We start from the raw sequence: 17,593 nt of genomic DNA on the forward strand, positions 1-17,593 counted from the left end.
AAGTTTGGTTGTTAATGTTCCTTTATTCCTGTATCTCAGTTACTGAGCATTGCTGGCAGAAATCACATAAACTTGTAGATTGCTGCTAGGACAAATTCGTAGTCCCCAAATCATTTGGACCCTCAGTATTCACCAGCTATTTTTCTTTCCTACTTTCCCGCTTCCTTCCTTGCTTCCTTCCTTCCTTTCTTTTTTTAAGATTTTATTTATTTGCCACAGAATTGAGAGAGAGAGAGCGCACAAGCAGTGTCAGGCAGAGGGAGAGGGAGAAGCAGGCTTCCTGCTGACCTGGGAGCCCGATGTGGGGCTCGATCCCAGGACCCTGGGATCACGACCTGAGCTGAAGGCAGACACTTAACTGACTGAGCCACCCAGGCGCCCCACCAGCTGTTTTTCTTCATGTCCCTAGACAACTTCTTCTGTTCTCTATAACTTTGCTATCAGTCCCTCTTACCTCTTTAGTAGACTGCCTCTCTTCCTATTTGAGGCTGTCACATGTGATTTCCTTCCAATTCCTGTTCTAATCCCTACCCCTAATACCATATTAATCTGCATTTTCATTTGTCCTTACTTCCTTCTCTCCAGTGTTAGTAAGAGATAAATTCCTCTCCTTTCCAAGGTTAAGCCCTCTCTTTATTGTTTTGGAGCCTTTCTCTTTCTGCCTGTTAGGGGTCTTTGTCACGTCTTTCTCTTTTTCCATCCTCTATCCTTACTTCTTTCTTTGTTTAAGTATATTCGTGTCTTTTCCATATTTAGTAAAACAAATCCTTCTTCTCACAAAGTCTTCCTATGGCTTCCACCCTCTTTGCCTTTCATAGCTGACTTTCTTGAGAAGTCATGTTTTATTATTTTTTTCATTCACTATATTTTGACTTAATGACTCTACTATTTCAATAAAACTCTTGTCATCACCAGTCTCCTAATGGCTGAATTCAGTGGTCTTTACTTAATTCATCCTTAATTTACTTCTCTGTTACATTGAAGCTATTGACCACAGCATTTTTTTTTTAAAGATTTTATTTATTTAATTGACAGAGAGAGAGAGCATGAGAGGGAACACAAGCAGGGGGAGTGGGAGAGGGAGAAGCAGGCTTCCCGCGGAGCAGGGAGCCTGATGCGGGGCTCGATCCCAGGACCCTGGGACCATGACCTGAGCCGAAGGCAGTTGCTTAACCAACTGAGCCATCCAGGCGCCCGACCACAGCATTTTGAAACTCTGTTTTCTTGACTTATGTGATTCTACTTTACTAATTTTTCATCTTATCTCTTAAGTCTCTTGCCTCATAGACTTTCTCAAAATTATTTATTTAAAAAACTCAAACCTCCTGAGCAGTTAAAAAATAATGTTTGAGGGTGCCTGGGTGGCTCAGTCGGTTGGGCATGCCTTTGGCTCTGGTCATAGTCCCAGGGTCCTGGGATCGAGTCCTGCATCATGGTGTTTCACCCTTATTTTCTTTAGTTTGTATCTCTTAAGAGTAAGGGCATTTTCACATATAATCACAGCGTAATTATCACATTTGGGAAACTTACCATTGATAAACAGTGCTGTTTTCTAATACATCGTCCATACTCAGATTTCCTCAGCTGTATCAGTTTATCTTTTATAGCTGTTTTATTTTGTTTTTAATATTTGGGATTTAACCAAGGATCACATATGCATTGAGTTATCCTGTCTCTTTAGTTCCTTTATTCTGGAGCCATTCCCCACCCTTTTCTTTTGTCTTTCATGACATTTACATTTTTTGAAGAGCTCAAGCCAGTTGTTTTGCAGAATATCCCTTAATTTGGATATGTTAGATTGTTTACTCATGAAAACACCTAAATTTTAAATTAGGTTAAATACTTTTTGTAGGAGTATTATATTCTCAGTGTATGGTATAATAGGGATATGAATATTCCATCCTAATAATCTTTTACCCAGTGGTTTTATCATCCATTGTTTCTTATCTAAATCAAATATTACTATGGTGATTACAAAATGGAGACTTTTCTATTTTGCCATTTTGTTTCTGTATTGTCATTCTTCTATAAAGAGCTTTTTATACTTCCTTTTTTAAATTTAATTTTTTAAGAGTCAGTATGGACTTTTTATTTTCAGTGTGTTATCCATTTCTTTCATTATTCATTTTGGTTCTCAAATTGTCCTAAATTTTGCTAGAGAGAACTCTTTTAAGATGGCTTCTATGTCCCTGATATGTCCTTGTCAGTTTTTGAGTACTTCCTGGTATAATAGAGTGCTCTGGATTTCCCTTGCACTTTCCCTAACTCTGGCTTAGAACCATCTTTTTCTCTAAGGAACCCTGGTTTCTTTTGGTGGAGAAACCAAGATCTGGGTGCCAGCTATGCTCCTTACTACTAAAGTGTCATTGTTTCTGGCTCTTTCAGTGGGTAGAGCTAGGAGGTTTTTCTTTTTAAATCATGGCTTCATATTGATATCCCTAATTCCAGTCTAGTTCCATAGGGCTTTTCTTATCTCAGTCCATATTTACATCTCTGGTTTTTCCACAGTGAGAAGCCTGGTAGTAACATCAATAAATTTACTCATTTGCTCAGTCGTACAATATATGCATAATAGTTTGAGAATTGCAATATCAATATTATTAACAGCTACAAACCTACTAAGTGTGGCATAAGATTTCTTTGCAATTTTTGTTATGCTTACATATATGTCATTAAGAGTATGCTGTGTAAAGTTATTTAAATATCTTTTTTCTCCTATGGTAAAATTATCAGAGTAATATTCAATTACATTTATATATTTCTGTTGTGTTCAGTTTTATTTCCCTCCCCCATCGTTGCTGATTTAATTTAAGTTTTGGAATGTATAAAATATTACCATGGTTCAGAATTCAAAAACCTCCATTTTATAATCACAATAATATTTGATTTAGGTAAGAGAAAAAAAAATTTGATTTAGCTAAGCTAAAACCATTGAGGTTTTATTCCAAAGATGTATTCAGAAGTCTAGTCCCATTACTTAATCTTTCCACCGTCATTAGCTTTTGGTTTATCTTAGTTGTGTTCATTATTGAAGATCCAAGGAGATACATATACATATTCTTGTTTCCCCTTTCTTACACAAAAGGTAGTGTACTGTGATACTGTTAGGCCATGTATGCTCTTTTGTACCTTGCTTTCATAGAGATAGTCCCCGTTCTTTTTATAGCTTTTTTTACACATTAGGTAGATAGTCCATAGGTTTTTATCCAATATTCTATACATGGGCATTTAGATTGTTTCTAACATTTCACTTTTGTAAATAATATTGCAACTAATAATCTTGTGTATATGCATTTTCATGTTACTGGAGATGTACCAGAACTTAGTCCTAGAATTTAGACTTAACATGTCCAAAACAATGCATCATTTTCCCAAAACTTTTTTCTTGACTTCCATTTCCTGTTACTGAATGATAACCATTGTTCTGTTACTTATGCAGAAACCGTGGTATCATCATTTCTTCTCAACCTAGTCAGCAAGGGCTGATAATACATCTTTATCTTTTCTTTTTTTATTTTTTCCACCTTCATTTTCCTTTTCCTTTTTTTTTTTTTTTTAAGAGGGGGTTGGGTAAGGGTAGAGGGAGAGGGAGAGAATCTTAAGCAGCTGCCGTGCCCAGCGTGGAGCCCATTGCCAGGCTCAGTCTCACCACCATGAGATCATGACCTGAGCTGAAATCAAGAGTCGGATGCTTAACTAACTGAGCCACGCAGGTGCCCCCCAACTTCATTTTCTTAGTTACAGGTCTTACTTTACTTAGTTTACTGTACTAGCCTCCTAACTGGTCTCATTTCTTCCCTAAAATTCCACACTGCTACTAAAACTGTCTTAAAGCCAAGGGTTATTCATTTTCAGAACCTCAACATTTTTCCTCTGCCTCTAAGATAAGATTCACACGCTTTTGCCTAGATACCTAGGTCTTCCATTTCCTGGTCTCCACCTACATCGACAGCCTAATCTCTAGCCACTTCTAACCATACTGAACTACTTATAGATTCCCTAGACATGTCCTGTCAAGCCTCTTTGGCACTGGAAATGCTTTTTTTTTTTACCCTCTGTATTTCATTTTAATAATTTTTTATGATACAGTTTAGGTACTGCCACCTCCAGGAACACTTCTTGCCATGTCAGATGTAGTTCCTCTGTTCTCCCAAAGCACCTTGTGCTTACCTGCAGTGACTTCTCTCTCTTCCCCAAGACTTTGGACTCCTATAGGCTGGAGACTTCTGTTAGTTCTTCTTTCTTATTACAGAGCCTGGAGCATAGTAGACATTGACAGTTAGTGAATATATGAATAAACTTCACCTGTTTACATTTTTTAAAAAGGTATCTTTAGGTTGTCATTTTACATGTTCACTGCAAAAAATCCGAACAGTGCAGATATATATGAGAAGTGAATGTCTTCCATTACTCCTATCTTAGTCTCTAGTGGGAACTATGATTAATAGTTTAATATTGGCAAGAAAAGCACAAAATAGATTTTCCAGTTACTATAGAATAAAAATGTCTACTGTTTTGTTCTTATAGATCATCTCTTTTCCTTTAGGCAATGATAGTAAGAAATGCTAAAGATACAGCTCATACAAAAGCAGAACGGAATATTCTGGAGGAAGTAAAGCATCCCTTCATTGTGGATTTAATTTATGCCTTTCAGACTGGTGGAAAACTCTACCTCATCCTTGAGTATCTCAGCGGTCAGTACACTCAGTTTGGTGTAATTATTTGCATTTGCTCCAGAAACTGGGTCAAACATTATTTTCCATTGGAAAAATGCTTTTTCCCCAATGTGATTAAATAGTTCTTAAAATTGACAAATACATTGACATAAGGAATTCAGATGTGACCATATGTTTCTTTTCGCAGACAAATATGAAGGAAACTTGAAAGGTTAAGTTTTTTCCCCATCTGTAAAACTTTATCTTAATCCTAATCCTTTTGTAATCAATTACTTAAAATAAACACCTAATTGATACAGAGCCATCACATTGACTGCCCTCGGGTAAGATACTATAATTCAAATGAATCATCAAAGCCATTTCTTTCTAAACTCAAATGGAAAACTTACTGAGAGTATTTAAGATGTTGAGTATTTTCGAAATTGCATCTCTAAACAGAAGAATTTTTTGGTTGAATGTAGCCTTTTTGATAGACTATGCAATTTACGTAGGAAGACATCCACAATTTCCAGCGCTTACTACCTCCTCGAAACTTGTTGCTTCTTACCATTTCTAGATCACAGGTATCTATTTCCAGCCAACATATTTGAGTTTTCTGAAAAGCAGGTTTCACAAAGGCCTGTAACATGGAACAGAAAGCTGCAGAATTTAGCAACTTTTTTGTGACTGTTGTTGCCTTTTTTTGGGTAACTTTATTTTGACATAATTTCAGATTTACACAGAAAAGTTGCAGAAATAGTACAAAGACTTCCCACATACCCTTCACCTAGATTCCCCAAGTGTTATCATTTTACATTTGTTTCGTTTCATCCTTCTTTTCTCTCCCTCTCTCCGTATATGTATACGTATGTATGGGTGTGTGTATATGTACATGTGTGTATGTTATGTATATACATGTATATGCATATATACGTATACGTGTATATGTATATACATAATTTTTTTCTGGATTGCTTAAGAGAGTGTTGCAGACATGATTTCCCATTACCCCTAAATACTTCAGTGTATATTTTCTAAAATCAATGACAGTATCTTAACTCTACTAAAATTATCAAAACTGGAAATTAACACTGATACAGTAATATCTTTCAGGTTCCTTTAATTTAGAACAGTTCATCAGGCTTTCTTTGTCTTTCGTGACCTTAACATTTTTGAAGAATATAGGCCACTTATTTTGTAGAATGCATCAATTTGGGCTTATGTGATGTTTCCTCAAGATTAGAATCAGGTTATGCATTTGGGGAGGACCGTCAAAATGACATTGTGTCCTTCTCTGTCAGATCAGGAGGTACCTGATGTTTATATCTTTGTCCCATTATTGTTGATGTTCACTTTGATCACACTTATAAGGTGGTGTTGGCCAGTGTTTTCCCTGGTGAAGTTTTCCCTTTGTAATGAATAAGTATCTTGAGATACTTTGGGATTATTGAAATATCTTGTCTCTCATCAAGCTTTCACATACAGTTTTAGCATTCATTGATTCTTGCTTGAAACAGTTAACTATAATGATTGCCAAGTGATTTTTTTTATTCCATCGTGCCTCATTCATTATTTGGCATTCTGTAACAAAGAGCTTTCCCTTCTCTCCCATTTTAAAACTTAATTTTTTGATCTCTTCATTGATTTACATCATTGCGGGCTCATGGATTCTAAGATTATTCAGTGGGATTTAATTCTTTATTATCATTATTTTGATATTCAAAACAGTGCCATGCTTTTAATAAAGCTGCTGCTAGGTTCCTCTGGATTAAGAGATCTGAAAATATGGAATAAGGGCATTCACTAATTTTAATTTGTAAGGGTGGCTTAATTATATACTAACATTTTTCTGCTTAGGGTAAAATGTGAGAGAAGTTTTAACCAAGATTATCTTTTTAACCTCAGGTCTGGAATCTATAACTATTTTGAAGTTTAAAGATGTACAAACCTGGAACTCCAAAATACATATTTCACGTAAAAATGAGAACACTGCTAAAAATAGAATCCTGAAGACTTAGTTTTAAACCTGTAGTTTTTAGAATCTGTTTTTTATTTTTAAGGGACTGATATCTTTTAACTGTGCTTAGAAATGGGTTGGAAATGAAGATTGTTTTATTTCTAATATCTTTTCCTTTTCTTTACAGGGGGAGAATTATTTATGCAGTTAGAAAGAGAGGGAATATTTATGGAAGACACAGCCTGGTAAGTGAAATTTTTGTGGTTGCAGGGATTCAGGTAATGATTCATAGAATTAAAAGCAAAGTCCTGTTCCCACTGTGGGCAGCCAAATGATTCAATAAATTGTTCTGGAGCCAGTCAGTCACTCAGGACTTCAAGGGGGAGAAGCATCTTTGGGACGGGCAGCTTTTGGAGGTCACATCATTCCTTTGCCCCCAGGCCTTGGGTGGAACGCTCTTCACGCCAGTTCCTAACAGAACCATTCTCACTGGGGCTTTCTTTCCTTGAATTGGTAAGCTGCCTGCCTTGGCTGTGGGTGAGTGTGGTTTTCCGGTGAAACTTTATGTCTGGAACAATGGAAAGTATCAGAAATCATCTCCTCTTTTTTTTTAGACTTTCCAGTTCCCAAGGTGCAGTCTTAGGGAGGTGATAAGCCGGCACACATCATCTGTGGATTGATTCTATGGCCAGGATGGGATCTACCCTTATATTTCTTAAGATGGCATCTGCTTCAAATTAAAAATATATACATCCTTTTGTGAGATGACAGTATTGGGTAACAATAAATCAGTTTATCCTACACATTAATTGAATAGAAAACACTTAAATGTTTTTTCTACCTTAATTACCAAACTGCATTCCATTGTTTAATTTCAGGCCTTTTCTAACACAGAAGCTGCATTTAAGAGCCTTAGGGATGAAGTACCCTTTTTTGGAGGAGGCTCTCTGAGCCGTGTTGGAGGCTGTATTTGTGGTTCTGCTGGCTGTGAAACTGCCTCAGTCCTCTAGGACACACCCTCTCCATCCTGGAGTAATCTGCAGGATTGCAACATTGTTATGCAGCCAGTATTGCAGTGCCTTGTGCTTTTCGAATCCAGACAGGGTTGACTCAGCCCTTTATTCTTTTGAGGTAGATAAATTTGAGTGTCACACAGTTTATAGTTGTGGGCTGGCTGGCAAGAGGGAGGGCAGATACTGTGGGCATGAACTGTATATAAATATGCAGCTATATTAAGGGATGAGCGGGCTTCTAAGGGTCAGGTTATTTATAAGGTATCTTTTGAAACTAAGACTTGCTGTCTGAGAATAACAAAGTTCCTATGTCCTATGGGATTTTAAAATTGGGGGTGGGTGGGAGTAATTTGCTCTGATCTGAATGACTATTGGCCTAATTCCTACACAAGTAGAACAAAAACCAGTGACAGTTTGGCATATTCTGGACTTCTTTGCAATTAGCAGTATGTTCTAATGATGAAACAAAACATTTTATAGTTTCACTAAATAAGTGAAACATAAATGTCACCATGCCTTTTGGCAGCATCCTATGCCATCTCTTTCCCCCATACCCACCCCCATCCCCACTAATTTGGTCTTTGGTGCATGTGTATTTCTTTCAAGGAATTTTGCTCCATACATAAACTGCTTTGAGTATATTACTCTTTTTAATTTTATTAAATCACTTTTGTTTCCAGCTTTTACTTGGCAGAAATCTCCATGGCTTTGGGGCATTTACATCAAAAGGGGATCATCTACAGAGACCTGAAGCCGGAGAATATCATGCTTAATCACCAAGGTGGAGATATACCGTAAACCATTCTATAGTAAATAATCATCTTAAAATCCTCCCACACAGGTCATGGTCATTTACAAAGCCCCATAGTCATGTATCTATTATACATTGCTCCCTCAGAATTTATGGCATCATAATACTTGCTGAGATTTAGGTATTTAGATATTTGTGATTGATGAGATTAGAGGGAGTTAGGAATAACTGGCCACTTAACTGTGTTTTTTGGTTTAGTCCTTGCTCTCTATAGCTTGTCATTCTTTTGAAATCTTTACATAACATGTGGTGAGTCAAAAGCCAGTCCAAACTTTAATTTTGGTTTCTTCCTTAAATTGGAAAGTAGATCTTAACCCTATAAATTGAGTTTTCCTTAATGATAAAAACACATAAATACTAGAAGCAATGCTTTTTATTTATTTATTTTTTTTAAAGATTTTATTTATTTATTTGACAGAGAGAGACACAGAGAGGGAACACAAGCAAGGGGAGTGGGAGAGGGAGAAGCAGGCTTCCCGCTGAGCAGGGACCCCGATGCGGGGCTTGATCCCAGGACCCTGGGATCATGACCTGAGCCAAAGGCAGACATTTAATGACTGAACCACCCAGGCGCCCCAGAAGCAATACTTTTTATGATAAATTTTATTAATGCTGTAAAAAAAGGATTAGAATTGAACCAAAATATTTGATGTAGCCTTGGAAAGAAAATGTTTAGTAGGCATCAGTTTATTCTTGCTGTTTGTAAAAACAAACATAAAAATCAGAAAGGCTAATATTCTGTACAGGTGTAGGTAGAGCAAATTGAGTCTTGATTACAAGTGCATGCTGCTATAGACAGTTTGATTTATGCAAGAGTAATTTGGGCTAGGTAGACTTCACAGCTCACTTATACCCCAAAGGAGCAACTAGCCAACCAGGCTGTCGGGTTGCTGGTAGCAGTTGCTGATCCTTCAATGTCTACAAAATGATACATGAGGTGGTTAAGGGTTTTAAATTCTTGGACAGGAAATGGTGTGGACAACTGACACTAGTATGAATATGTTTCATATTATGCTTTTCTTTTTTTTTTTTTTAAGAGAAATGCTCTACTTAACCAAGTACTTCATTGTGAATCTATGTATCTGTCTCCCTCCCAGTTCTGCTCCCATCCCCCCAAACCTGGATTCTGATTCTGAATTCTAAGGCAAAGGATAGAATAGGGAAATGACTAGTTAACTTCTTTGATCCATAAGCTTGAGTGTGTCAGGTGGCTCTGTGAAAATAAAGGTCATATTTTTTTCTGTGTCAGAGTAAAGTACACATTTACATTTGTACCAATAGGCCATTGCCTTTTCTTTTCTCTGAAATAAACCTGGAATAGTAGGGTCCCTGGGGTGGTTGAACCACTGGATATCTAATAACAGTTCAGTAAAGCTAAGCTTGAACTGAAATGTTCTTTGTGTAAGGTGGTGAGTTTTCCACTTTCTGGATTAGAGATGACAGTCCCATGCCATAGCAATTTCATTTCTTTTTCTGACCTGGCAGTATTGGCATAATAAGCTAACTTGTTATAGTGACTTTCTGAGACTATTTAAAAAACTGTCCAGTCACAGTTCACTGTGGTAAAAAGTTATATATTTGAAATACAGTGTCAGACCTTTAAAAGGTACAGCATAGCTTTATTAGGGTTTGTGTACTTAAACCAGACTTTCAGAAATTTTTCTTGAAAGGGCTTGCTTTCTCAGGATGGTAGAGCTAGAGGCTTGGACAAGCTGTTTTACTTTTTTTCTCTATTTTCCTTTTATATTACATCATTGGCAAAAAATGACTGTTAGCTTTAAAAAGTTAGCATCCCATTTTATGGATGGCACCTTACTAGTTGTATCTTCAAAAAATATTTAAGGCAGAAAAAGTTAAATGGAAGGCTAGATTATTGTCTTGTATGATACATTCAAACACTGCACATGTTTAGAGTTCTCAGAATAACTATGCTGTGATCTTTCATTGTAGGTCATGTGAAACTGACAGACTTTGGACTATGCAAAGAATCTATTCATGATGGAACAGTCACACACACATTTTGTGGAACAATAGAATACATGTGAGCTGCATGTTGAAAGAAATATAACTGGTTTGGGGGAGTAATAGCTAACTTTTACCTGGTTTAATAGTGTGCTATATATTTTCTATAGCATCATTTGGCTCCATATATTGTTTTTAAACTTCTAATTCAGATGATATGCAAATGGGTAAATTTTTTAGGCATATTATTTTTCTCATTGTAGGGCCCCTGAAATCTTGATGAGAAGTGGCCACAATCGTGCTGTGGATTGGTGGAGTTTGGGAGCATTAATGTATGACATGCTGACTGGAGCAGTAGGTGCACAGTTAAAAGCTGCATGTATTATGGTCTGTGCTGAGTAGTTATTAAATCATTATGGCAAGAGACCTTTCCTGCACTTTTTAAAAATGTTACTGATGGAGTTATTAAAAAAAAAAAAATAACACTAATAATGCTTTATTGGTAGTAGAATGGGTCCCTATACTTTTAAAAACATTTTTGTTAAAATGATTTGTCATGTCAGTCCTGTGAAAGAGGTATAAAATAGATACTGCCCTTATTTTATAAAAGGAGAAAGTAAAGCATAAAATCACATGGCTAACCTATTATAACATAAAGTTAATAGTGGAAACCCAGTTTCTTCTGAGATGTTGCTATTTCTTCTTTCCCATTGCTTAAAAACTATAGATCTTTAGCAGTCAGCCCATATCACAGCATACATTTCTGATTTCTATGCATAGCTGACTAATTCAGAAAATGGATAATTTTATTTTCTATATGCTAATTTTTCTCTCTCTCTTCTATTCCTAGCCCCCGTTCACTGGGGAGAATAGAAAGAAAACAATTGACAAAATCCTCAAATGTAAACTCAATTTGCCTCCCTACCTCACACAAGAAGCCAGAGATCTGCTTAAAAAGGTAGGACATGAAACGATAACCCTTAACTACTGGGATCTAAATAGATAGAATTGAACATACATTTTTGAATAAAGAATCATACACATATATTAAACAAAAAAGCCTACAGTTTTTGCAGGTAAAGTACAAATTTGTTTGTTTAAAGATTTTCTTTCTTTGGGGTGCCTGGGTGGCTCAGTTGGTTAAGCGTCTGCCTTCGGCTCAGGTCATTGATCGATCACAGGGTCCTGAGATCAAGCCCCGCGTTGGGCTCCCTGCTCAGCAGGAGTTTGCTTCTCCCTCTCCCTCTGCGCCTTCCTCCCCCAACCCCACCGGCTTGTGTGTGCTTTCTCTCTCTCTCTGCTCTCTTTCTCTCAAATAATTAATTAAAAAAAAAAGATTTTTCCTTTTTATTCCCAAGCAGTATTTAGTAGTAATTAATAGAACCTATTTTCTCAAAATAGAGAAGCAATATAGACAAGCAAATTCTGTAAATAAAAAATAATCAATTTGACTAAGGTTCATAAATGTTTTGTTTTGTTTTCCCTCCCTAAAGCTGCTGAAAAGAAATGCTGCTTCTCGGCTTGGAGCTGGTCCTGGGGATGCTGGAGAAGTTCAAGTAGGGATTGGCCTTTTTGGTGGTTTGAGGGGAAGATAGTGCTAATTCTATGTATTTGTGAGGTTGTATGGAGTTGTTTAAAGTATAGCTTATTTTGTGGGGTATCTGGGTGGCTCAGTTGGTTAAGTATCTGACTCTTGGTTTTGGCTCAGGTCATGATCTCAGGGTCTTGGGATCGAGCCCTGTGTTGGGTCAGCTTGAGAGATTCTCTCTCCCTCTCCATTCCCCTCTGCCCTTCCCACCGCTCATGTTCATGCTTTCTCTCTTCTCTCAAATAAGTAAAATCTAAAAAATAAATAGTATAGTTTATTTTGTGATTTGTAACTTCAAACAGTTAATTTGTCAATCCAATGAAGTCTGTTCGCCTTGACTTTTCTTCCTGTTCTTTTTTCCTAGGCTCATCCATTCTTCAGGCATATTAACTGGGAAGAACTGCTAGCTCGGAAGGTGGAGCCCCCCTTTAAACCTCTGTTGGTATGTATACATGAAACCATATAACTTGAAGGACCTGGTACTTTTTTAGAATAAAATCTCAGAGCATTCAGAAAAGTTATGTTTATATTAACAATTCAGAAAACTTTGGTTTATGTTCTCTTCAGAATCTTTATTCTGTACAGTCTTTTCAAGGACTACTGCCAGCAGCAATTGATGAGTATATTAACTATTTTTAAGTTGGTTGCCTAAGACAACTAAATATTTCAAGTAGTTAGAACATTTTTGCTGTTTGCTTAATTCAACTGTATTTTATTTTTATGGAGTATAATCTTTTACTCTCTTTATTTTTTTATTTTTAACTTCTTTAAAGTTTTATTTATTTAAGTAATCTCTGTATCCCACATGAGGCTCAAAATCACGACCCTGAGATCAAGAGTCACATGCTCAGGGTACCTGGGTGGCTCAGTCAGTTAAACATCTGCCTTCGGCTCAGGTCATGATCCTAGGGTCTCTCTCTCCCTCCTCATTGGGGAACCTACTTCTACCTCTGCCTCCTGCTTGCACTCTCTTTCTTTCTCTCTCTCTCAAGTAAATACATAGAATCTTAAAAAAAAAAAAAAGTCACATGCTCCTCTGAGCCAGCCAGGTGCCCTTAATTTAATTTTTAAATTTTTTTTTTTAAGATTATTTATTTGACAGAGAAAGACAGCGAGAGAGGGAACACAAGCAGGGGGAGTGGGAGAGGGAGAAGCAGGCTTCCCACTGAGCAGGGACCTGGATGTGGGGCTCAATCCAAGACTCTGGGATCATGACCTGAGCAGAAGGCAGACACTTAACGACTGAGCCACCCAGGCGCCCCTCTTTATTTTTTTTTTAAAGATTTTATTTATTTATTTGGCAGAGGGAGCAGCAGAGGGAGAGGGAGAAGCAGGCTCTCCGCTGAGCAGGGTGCTTGATCCCAGGACCCTGGGATCAGGACCTGAGCTGAAGGCAAACACTTAACCGACTGAGCCACCCAGGTGCCCCTTATTTTTTATTTCTAAATTGAAGTTTAGTTGACACATAATAATATATAAGTTTCAGGTATACAGCATAGTGATTTTAAGTTATATACATAACAAAATGCTCACCAGGGTAAGTGTGGTTACCCTCTGATTCAACCCTATTTTGAATTTGATTTTCTGGGAATTTTTTTCTTCAAAATATAGTATAAATGTGTATTAGTTTGCTAGGGTTGCTGTAACAAAGTACCACAAACTAGGTGGCTTACACAGCAGAAGTTTATTGTATTGCAGTTCTGGAGACTAGATGTCCAAGATAATGAATTGACAGGCTTGGTTCATTATGAAGGCTGTGAGAGCCTTCCGTTCCGTTTTGTGCCTCTCTCCTAGCTTCTGGTGGTTTGCTAGCAATCTTTGGCATTCCTTGGCTTGTAGGCATATCACCCGATCTCTGCCTTTATGTTTGCAGAACAGTGTATTTATGAGTACATGAGTTAGTGTGTTAGTTCTTGTCTTTCTTCCACCTCAGAATTTGAGAAAATATAGTTTATTTTTCTATTTCTTGGAATGAAGGTGGAGGAGGAGGAAGATAATGATGATGATAATTTGGTTCTGGAGCACAAGGTGACTTGCTTTAAAATTTTCACATATATAATTGTAAGGAGGATAATTAACCCTTCTGTACCAACGGTCCGGCTTGTCAGGTCATCTTGTTTAAACATAAACAGCACTGCTAGCTATCATCACAACTAAAAAGCTGACAATTTCCCCGGTTTCTTTTGTTTTCTTTTCCTCTCTGTTGGTTTCTTCTAATAAGAATTCAGTTAAGGTTTATACAGTTTGGTTATCGTATCTCTTAGGTCTCTTTCCACCCCCCTCTCGATTCCTTTCCTGAGTACTTACTGAAGAAACTGGACTATTTGTCCTGTAGGGTTTCTAACTTTGATTTTGCTGATTTTAACCCCATAGTGTCATTGACCATATTTACCTGTTCCCTGTATTTCCAAAAACTAGTATTTAGATTTAGATACTTAATCTGCCTCAGATTAAACTTTTGGTGTTGTATATTTTAGTCAGGAGGCATAATGTGTATTTGTATTTTTTTTTAGTGATGTTGTGATCATTGCCAACATCAGTGATTCTTAGGTATGGTCAATTTGGCAAGGTTCGGAGACAAGTTGTCATAACTTGGGGAGGGGATATTATTAGTTTGCAGTGGGTCGAGGCCAGAGATGCTGTTAAACATCCTCTTTTACATAGGACAGGCCCCTACAACAAGAATTATCAAGCCCAAAATGTCAGTAGTGCTGAGATTCAGAAACTCTGGCCTAGTTTCAGGATTTCAGTAGGGGTTTGCAAAATTGTCTTATTGTAATACTATTATTGATTCCTCATTAGTGAATTTTTCCCTAAAGAGAAACTTACATTGTTCACACAGGAAAGGCAGGATGAATGTTTGTTTCTTTCCCAGTTTTCAAAATAATAAATTAGTTCTTTAACATCTTCCAAAATTGACCAGTTCTGTGATTTTTTTTTTCAGTATAATTATGAACTTATGCCTTTTGGGGCGCCTGGGTGGCTCAGTCGTTAAGCATCTGCCTTCAGCTCAGGTCATGATCCCAGGGTCCTGGGATCGAGCCTCGCATCGGGCTCCCTGCTCAGCGGAAGGCCTGCTTCTCCCTCTCCCACTCCCCCTGCTTGTGTTCCCTCTCTCACTGTCTGTCTCTCTCTGTCAAATAAATAAAATCTTAAAAAAAAAATTATGAACTTATGCCTTTTAATATATTTGTTTCAATCCACTGCAGTAATTTTTACTGATGCTTAGTTTTTATCATCTTTTGACCCTGGGTTCTTTAGCTCTTTTGACATGACCACAAAGTCTGATGATGTGCCAGAGAGAAGGAATTAAACAGATGTGGTGGTTAGATTTAGGTGATGTTTTTCATAAGAAAATGTACTCATTCAGAGTAGAATATCATTTTTGCTCCTTGAGAAATCTGTAGCAGGATGAAATAAGCTATGGGAAGAAGCTTTAGAGCATTTTACAAATGTGTTTTGTGTTAAAAGTGTTTCAGTAGTTTTTCAGGTTTATTATAAACCTGCAGTGGCCAGCTGAGCAAATTATATCTAATAGGGCATTTAGCCAGTGGACTAGGCGCCCTGAAGCTTTGTAAGTGGGGAAGATTGACATTCAAATTTTTTTTGACAGATTTAAAAAAAAAAAAGATGAGCGTGTACTAAAATCTACTTTAATAAATGCTTAAAAATTGAAGATGTAATTTGACCTTTGAAACTTTCCACCTAGGGGCACCTGGCTGGCTCAGTCGGTTAAGCAGCTGCCTTCAGCTCAGGTCATGAGCTTGGGGTTCAGGGATTGAGCCCTGCGTCGTGCTCCCTGCTCAGTGGGGAGTCTGCTTCTCCCTCTCCCTCTACCCCTCCCCACCATTTGTGCTCTCTCTAGCTCTCTTTCAAATATATAAATAAAACCTTAAAAAAGAAACTTTCCACCTGTATTTATTCTTCAGTCTGTGCCTGAAAATATTCTGATATTTTATTACAATCAAACCCTGTCAAGAGTTTTAGCTAGAGCCTTCTCTAATGCAAGTCATGCATTTGATTGATACGTATAATATAGACTATTCATCGTTTTCTAATTTTGTTTTTCACAAAGCAATCTGAAGAGGATGTGAGTCAGTTTGATTCAAAGTTTACACGTCAGACACCTGTTGACAGCCCAGATGACTCAACTCTCAGTGAAAGTGCCAACCAGGTCTTTCTGGTAAGTGAAAGAATTTCCATGTAGCCATGAGAAATTTAAGTATTAGGATGGACCCTTTTCTTTTTTTAAAGATTTGATTTATTTATATATTTGAGAGAGCGAGAATGAGAGAGAGAGAGCACATGAGAGGGGGGAGGGTCAGAGGGAGAAGCAGACTCCCCGCTGAGCAGGGAGCCTGATGCGGGACTCGATCCCGGGACTCCAGGATCATGACCTGAGCCAAAGGCAGTCACTTAATCAACTGAGCCACCCAGGCGCCCAGGATGGACCCTTTTCAATAAGAAAATTCAATTTGTTTGCTTTGCAGTTGATGTAGATAACCTGGGATGCTATTTTTTATTAAGTTAATTTACAACTTGCTAAGTTAGAAAATGGATTCCCATAATCCAGTATTCCATTTCAGCAGTTAGAGTAGGACCGTCTGATTCTTTGGAGTATATGATTCCCTTTTTAGATGGGCCACTGACTTAAAATGATGTTTGGCTCAGTATCTCAATTGGAAGTCACACCGTTAGAATAGTAGGAGAAGAGCTCACCGTAACTATTCTATTCCTGGAATAGCTGCAGATTTTTGGTACATTTAGTGTAACTTTGTAGGGGATTTTTAACCTGTTAATTGTGAATATTTGACATCAAAATATATTGGTTCATATGTAATAGTAAATTATTTGTAGAAGTATCTGTGTTGATTTGTACCTTGTCGCCTCAGAAAAGCAAAGCTTTTAGATTTTTAGATTTTTTACTTTTATTCAATTAACTTATTTATTTTTAAGATTTTATTTATTCATCTGAAGAGAGAGAGACACAGAGAGAGAGAGCATGAACAGGGGAGAGAGGCAGAGGCAGAGGGAAAAGCAGACTCCCAGCTGAGCCGGGAGCCTGATGTGGGGCCCGATCCCAGCAGCCTGGGATCATGACCTGAGTTGAAGGCAGATGCTTAACCATCTGAGCCACCCAGGCGCCCCAGATTTTTAGATTTTTTAGATTTTTTTTTAGAGCTTTTAGATTTTGATCAACAAAAACCTCATTTTATATCATTTCCTTTGTTACATAAAGTGAATCTCTTAATTTTTTATGTTTAAGATTTTTTATTTATTTATATGACAGAGAGAGAGCACAAGCAGGTGGAGTAGCAGGGAGAGGGAGAAGCAGGCTCCCTGCTGAGCAAGGAGCCCAATGTGGGGCTCGATACCAGGACCCTGGGATCATGACCTGAGCTGAAGGCAGTTGCTTAACCAACTAAGCCACCCAAGTGCCCCTCTTAAAAACAAAAAACAGTAACATTCCACTTACCTGGAGACTGTGGTCAGAGCAACTTCAGTTCAATAATTATTTAAATTCCTATCGCAGAATTAAAGGAAGTTGAAAGATGATTAAGGCACAGCCTGGTCCTCTTGGTAGTTAGAACTTTAGCCCACTAGACT

The 17,593-nt window shown here is 37.5% G+C and overlaps 1 protein-coding gene across 1 annotated transcript in view; it reads left to right on the forward strand.

The window, feature by feature from the left end:
- The window catches only part of RPS6KB1 (ribosomal protein S6 kinase B1), a 40,046-nt gene that overhangs the window by 15,977 nt on the left and 6,476 nt on the right, over positions 1-17,593 (forward strand). Inside the window, exons 5-13 of the mRNA XM_028109084.2 lie at positions 4,547-4,694; positions 6,800-6,857; positions 8,306-8,406; positions 10,387-10,477; positions 10,662-10,752; positions 11,249-11,356; positions 11,892-11,954; positions 12,351-12,428; positions 16,062-16,169. Of these exons, the coding sequence (XP_027964885.1) occupies positions 4,547-4,694; positions 6,800-6,857; positions 8,306-8,406; positions 10,387-10,477; positions 10,662-10,752; positions 11,249-11,356; positions 11,892-11,954; positions 12,351-12,428; positions 16,062-16,169 (846 nt within the window). The remainder of the gene's footprint in view (positions 1-4,546; positions 4,695-6,799; positions 6,858-8,305; positions 8,407-10,386; positions 10,478-10,661; positions 10,753-11,248; positions 11,357-11,891; positions 11,955-12,350; positions 12,429-16,061; positions 16,170-17,593) is intronic.

The sequence above is a fragment of the Eumetopias jubatus genome, unplaced genomic scaffold (genome assembly GCF_037043125.1).
Source record: "Eumetopias jubatus isolate StellerSeaLion01/CBP00866 unplaced genomic scaffold, mEumJub1_p1.0 scaffold_10, whole genome shotgun sequence".
Classification (NCBI taxonomy): Eukaryota; Metazoa; Chordata; class Mammalia; order Carnivora; family Otariidae; genus Eumetopias; species Eumetopias jubatus.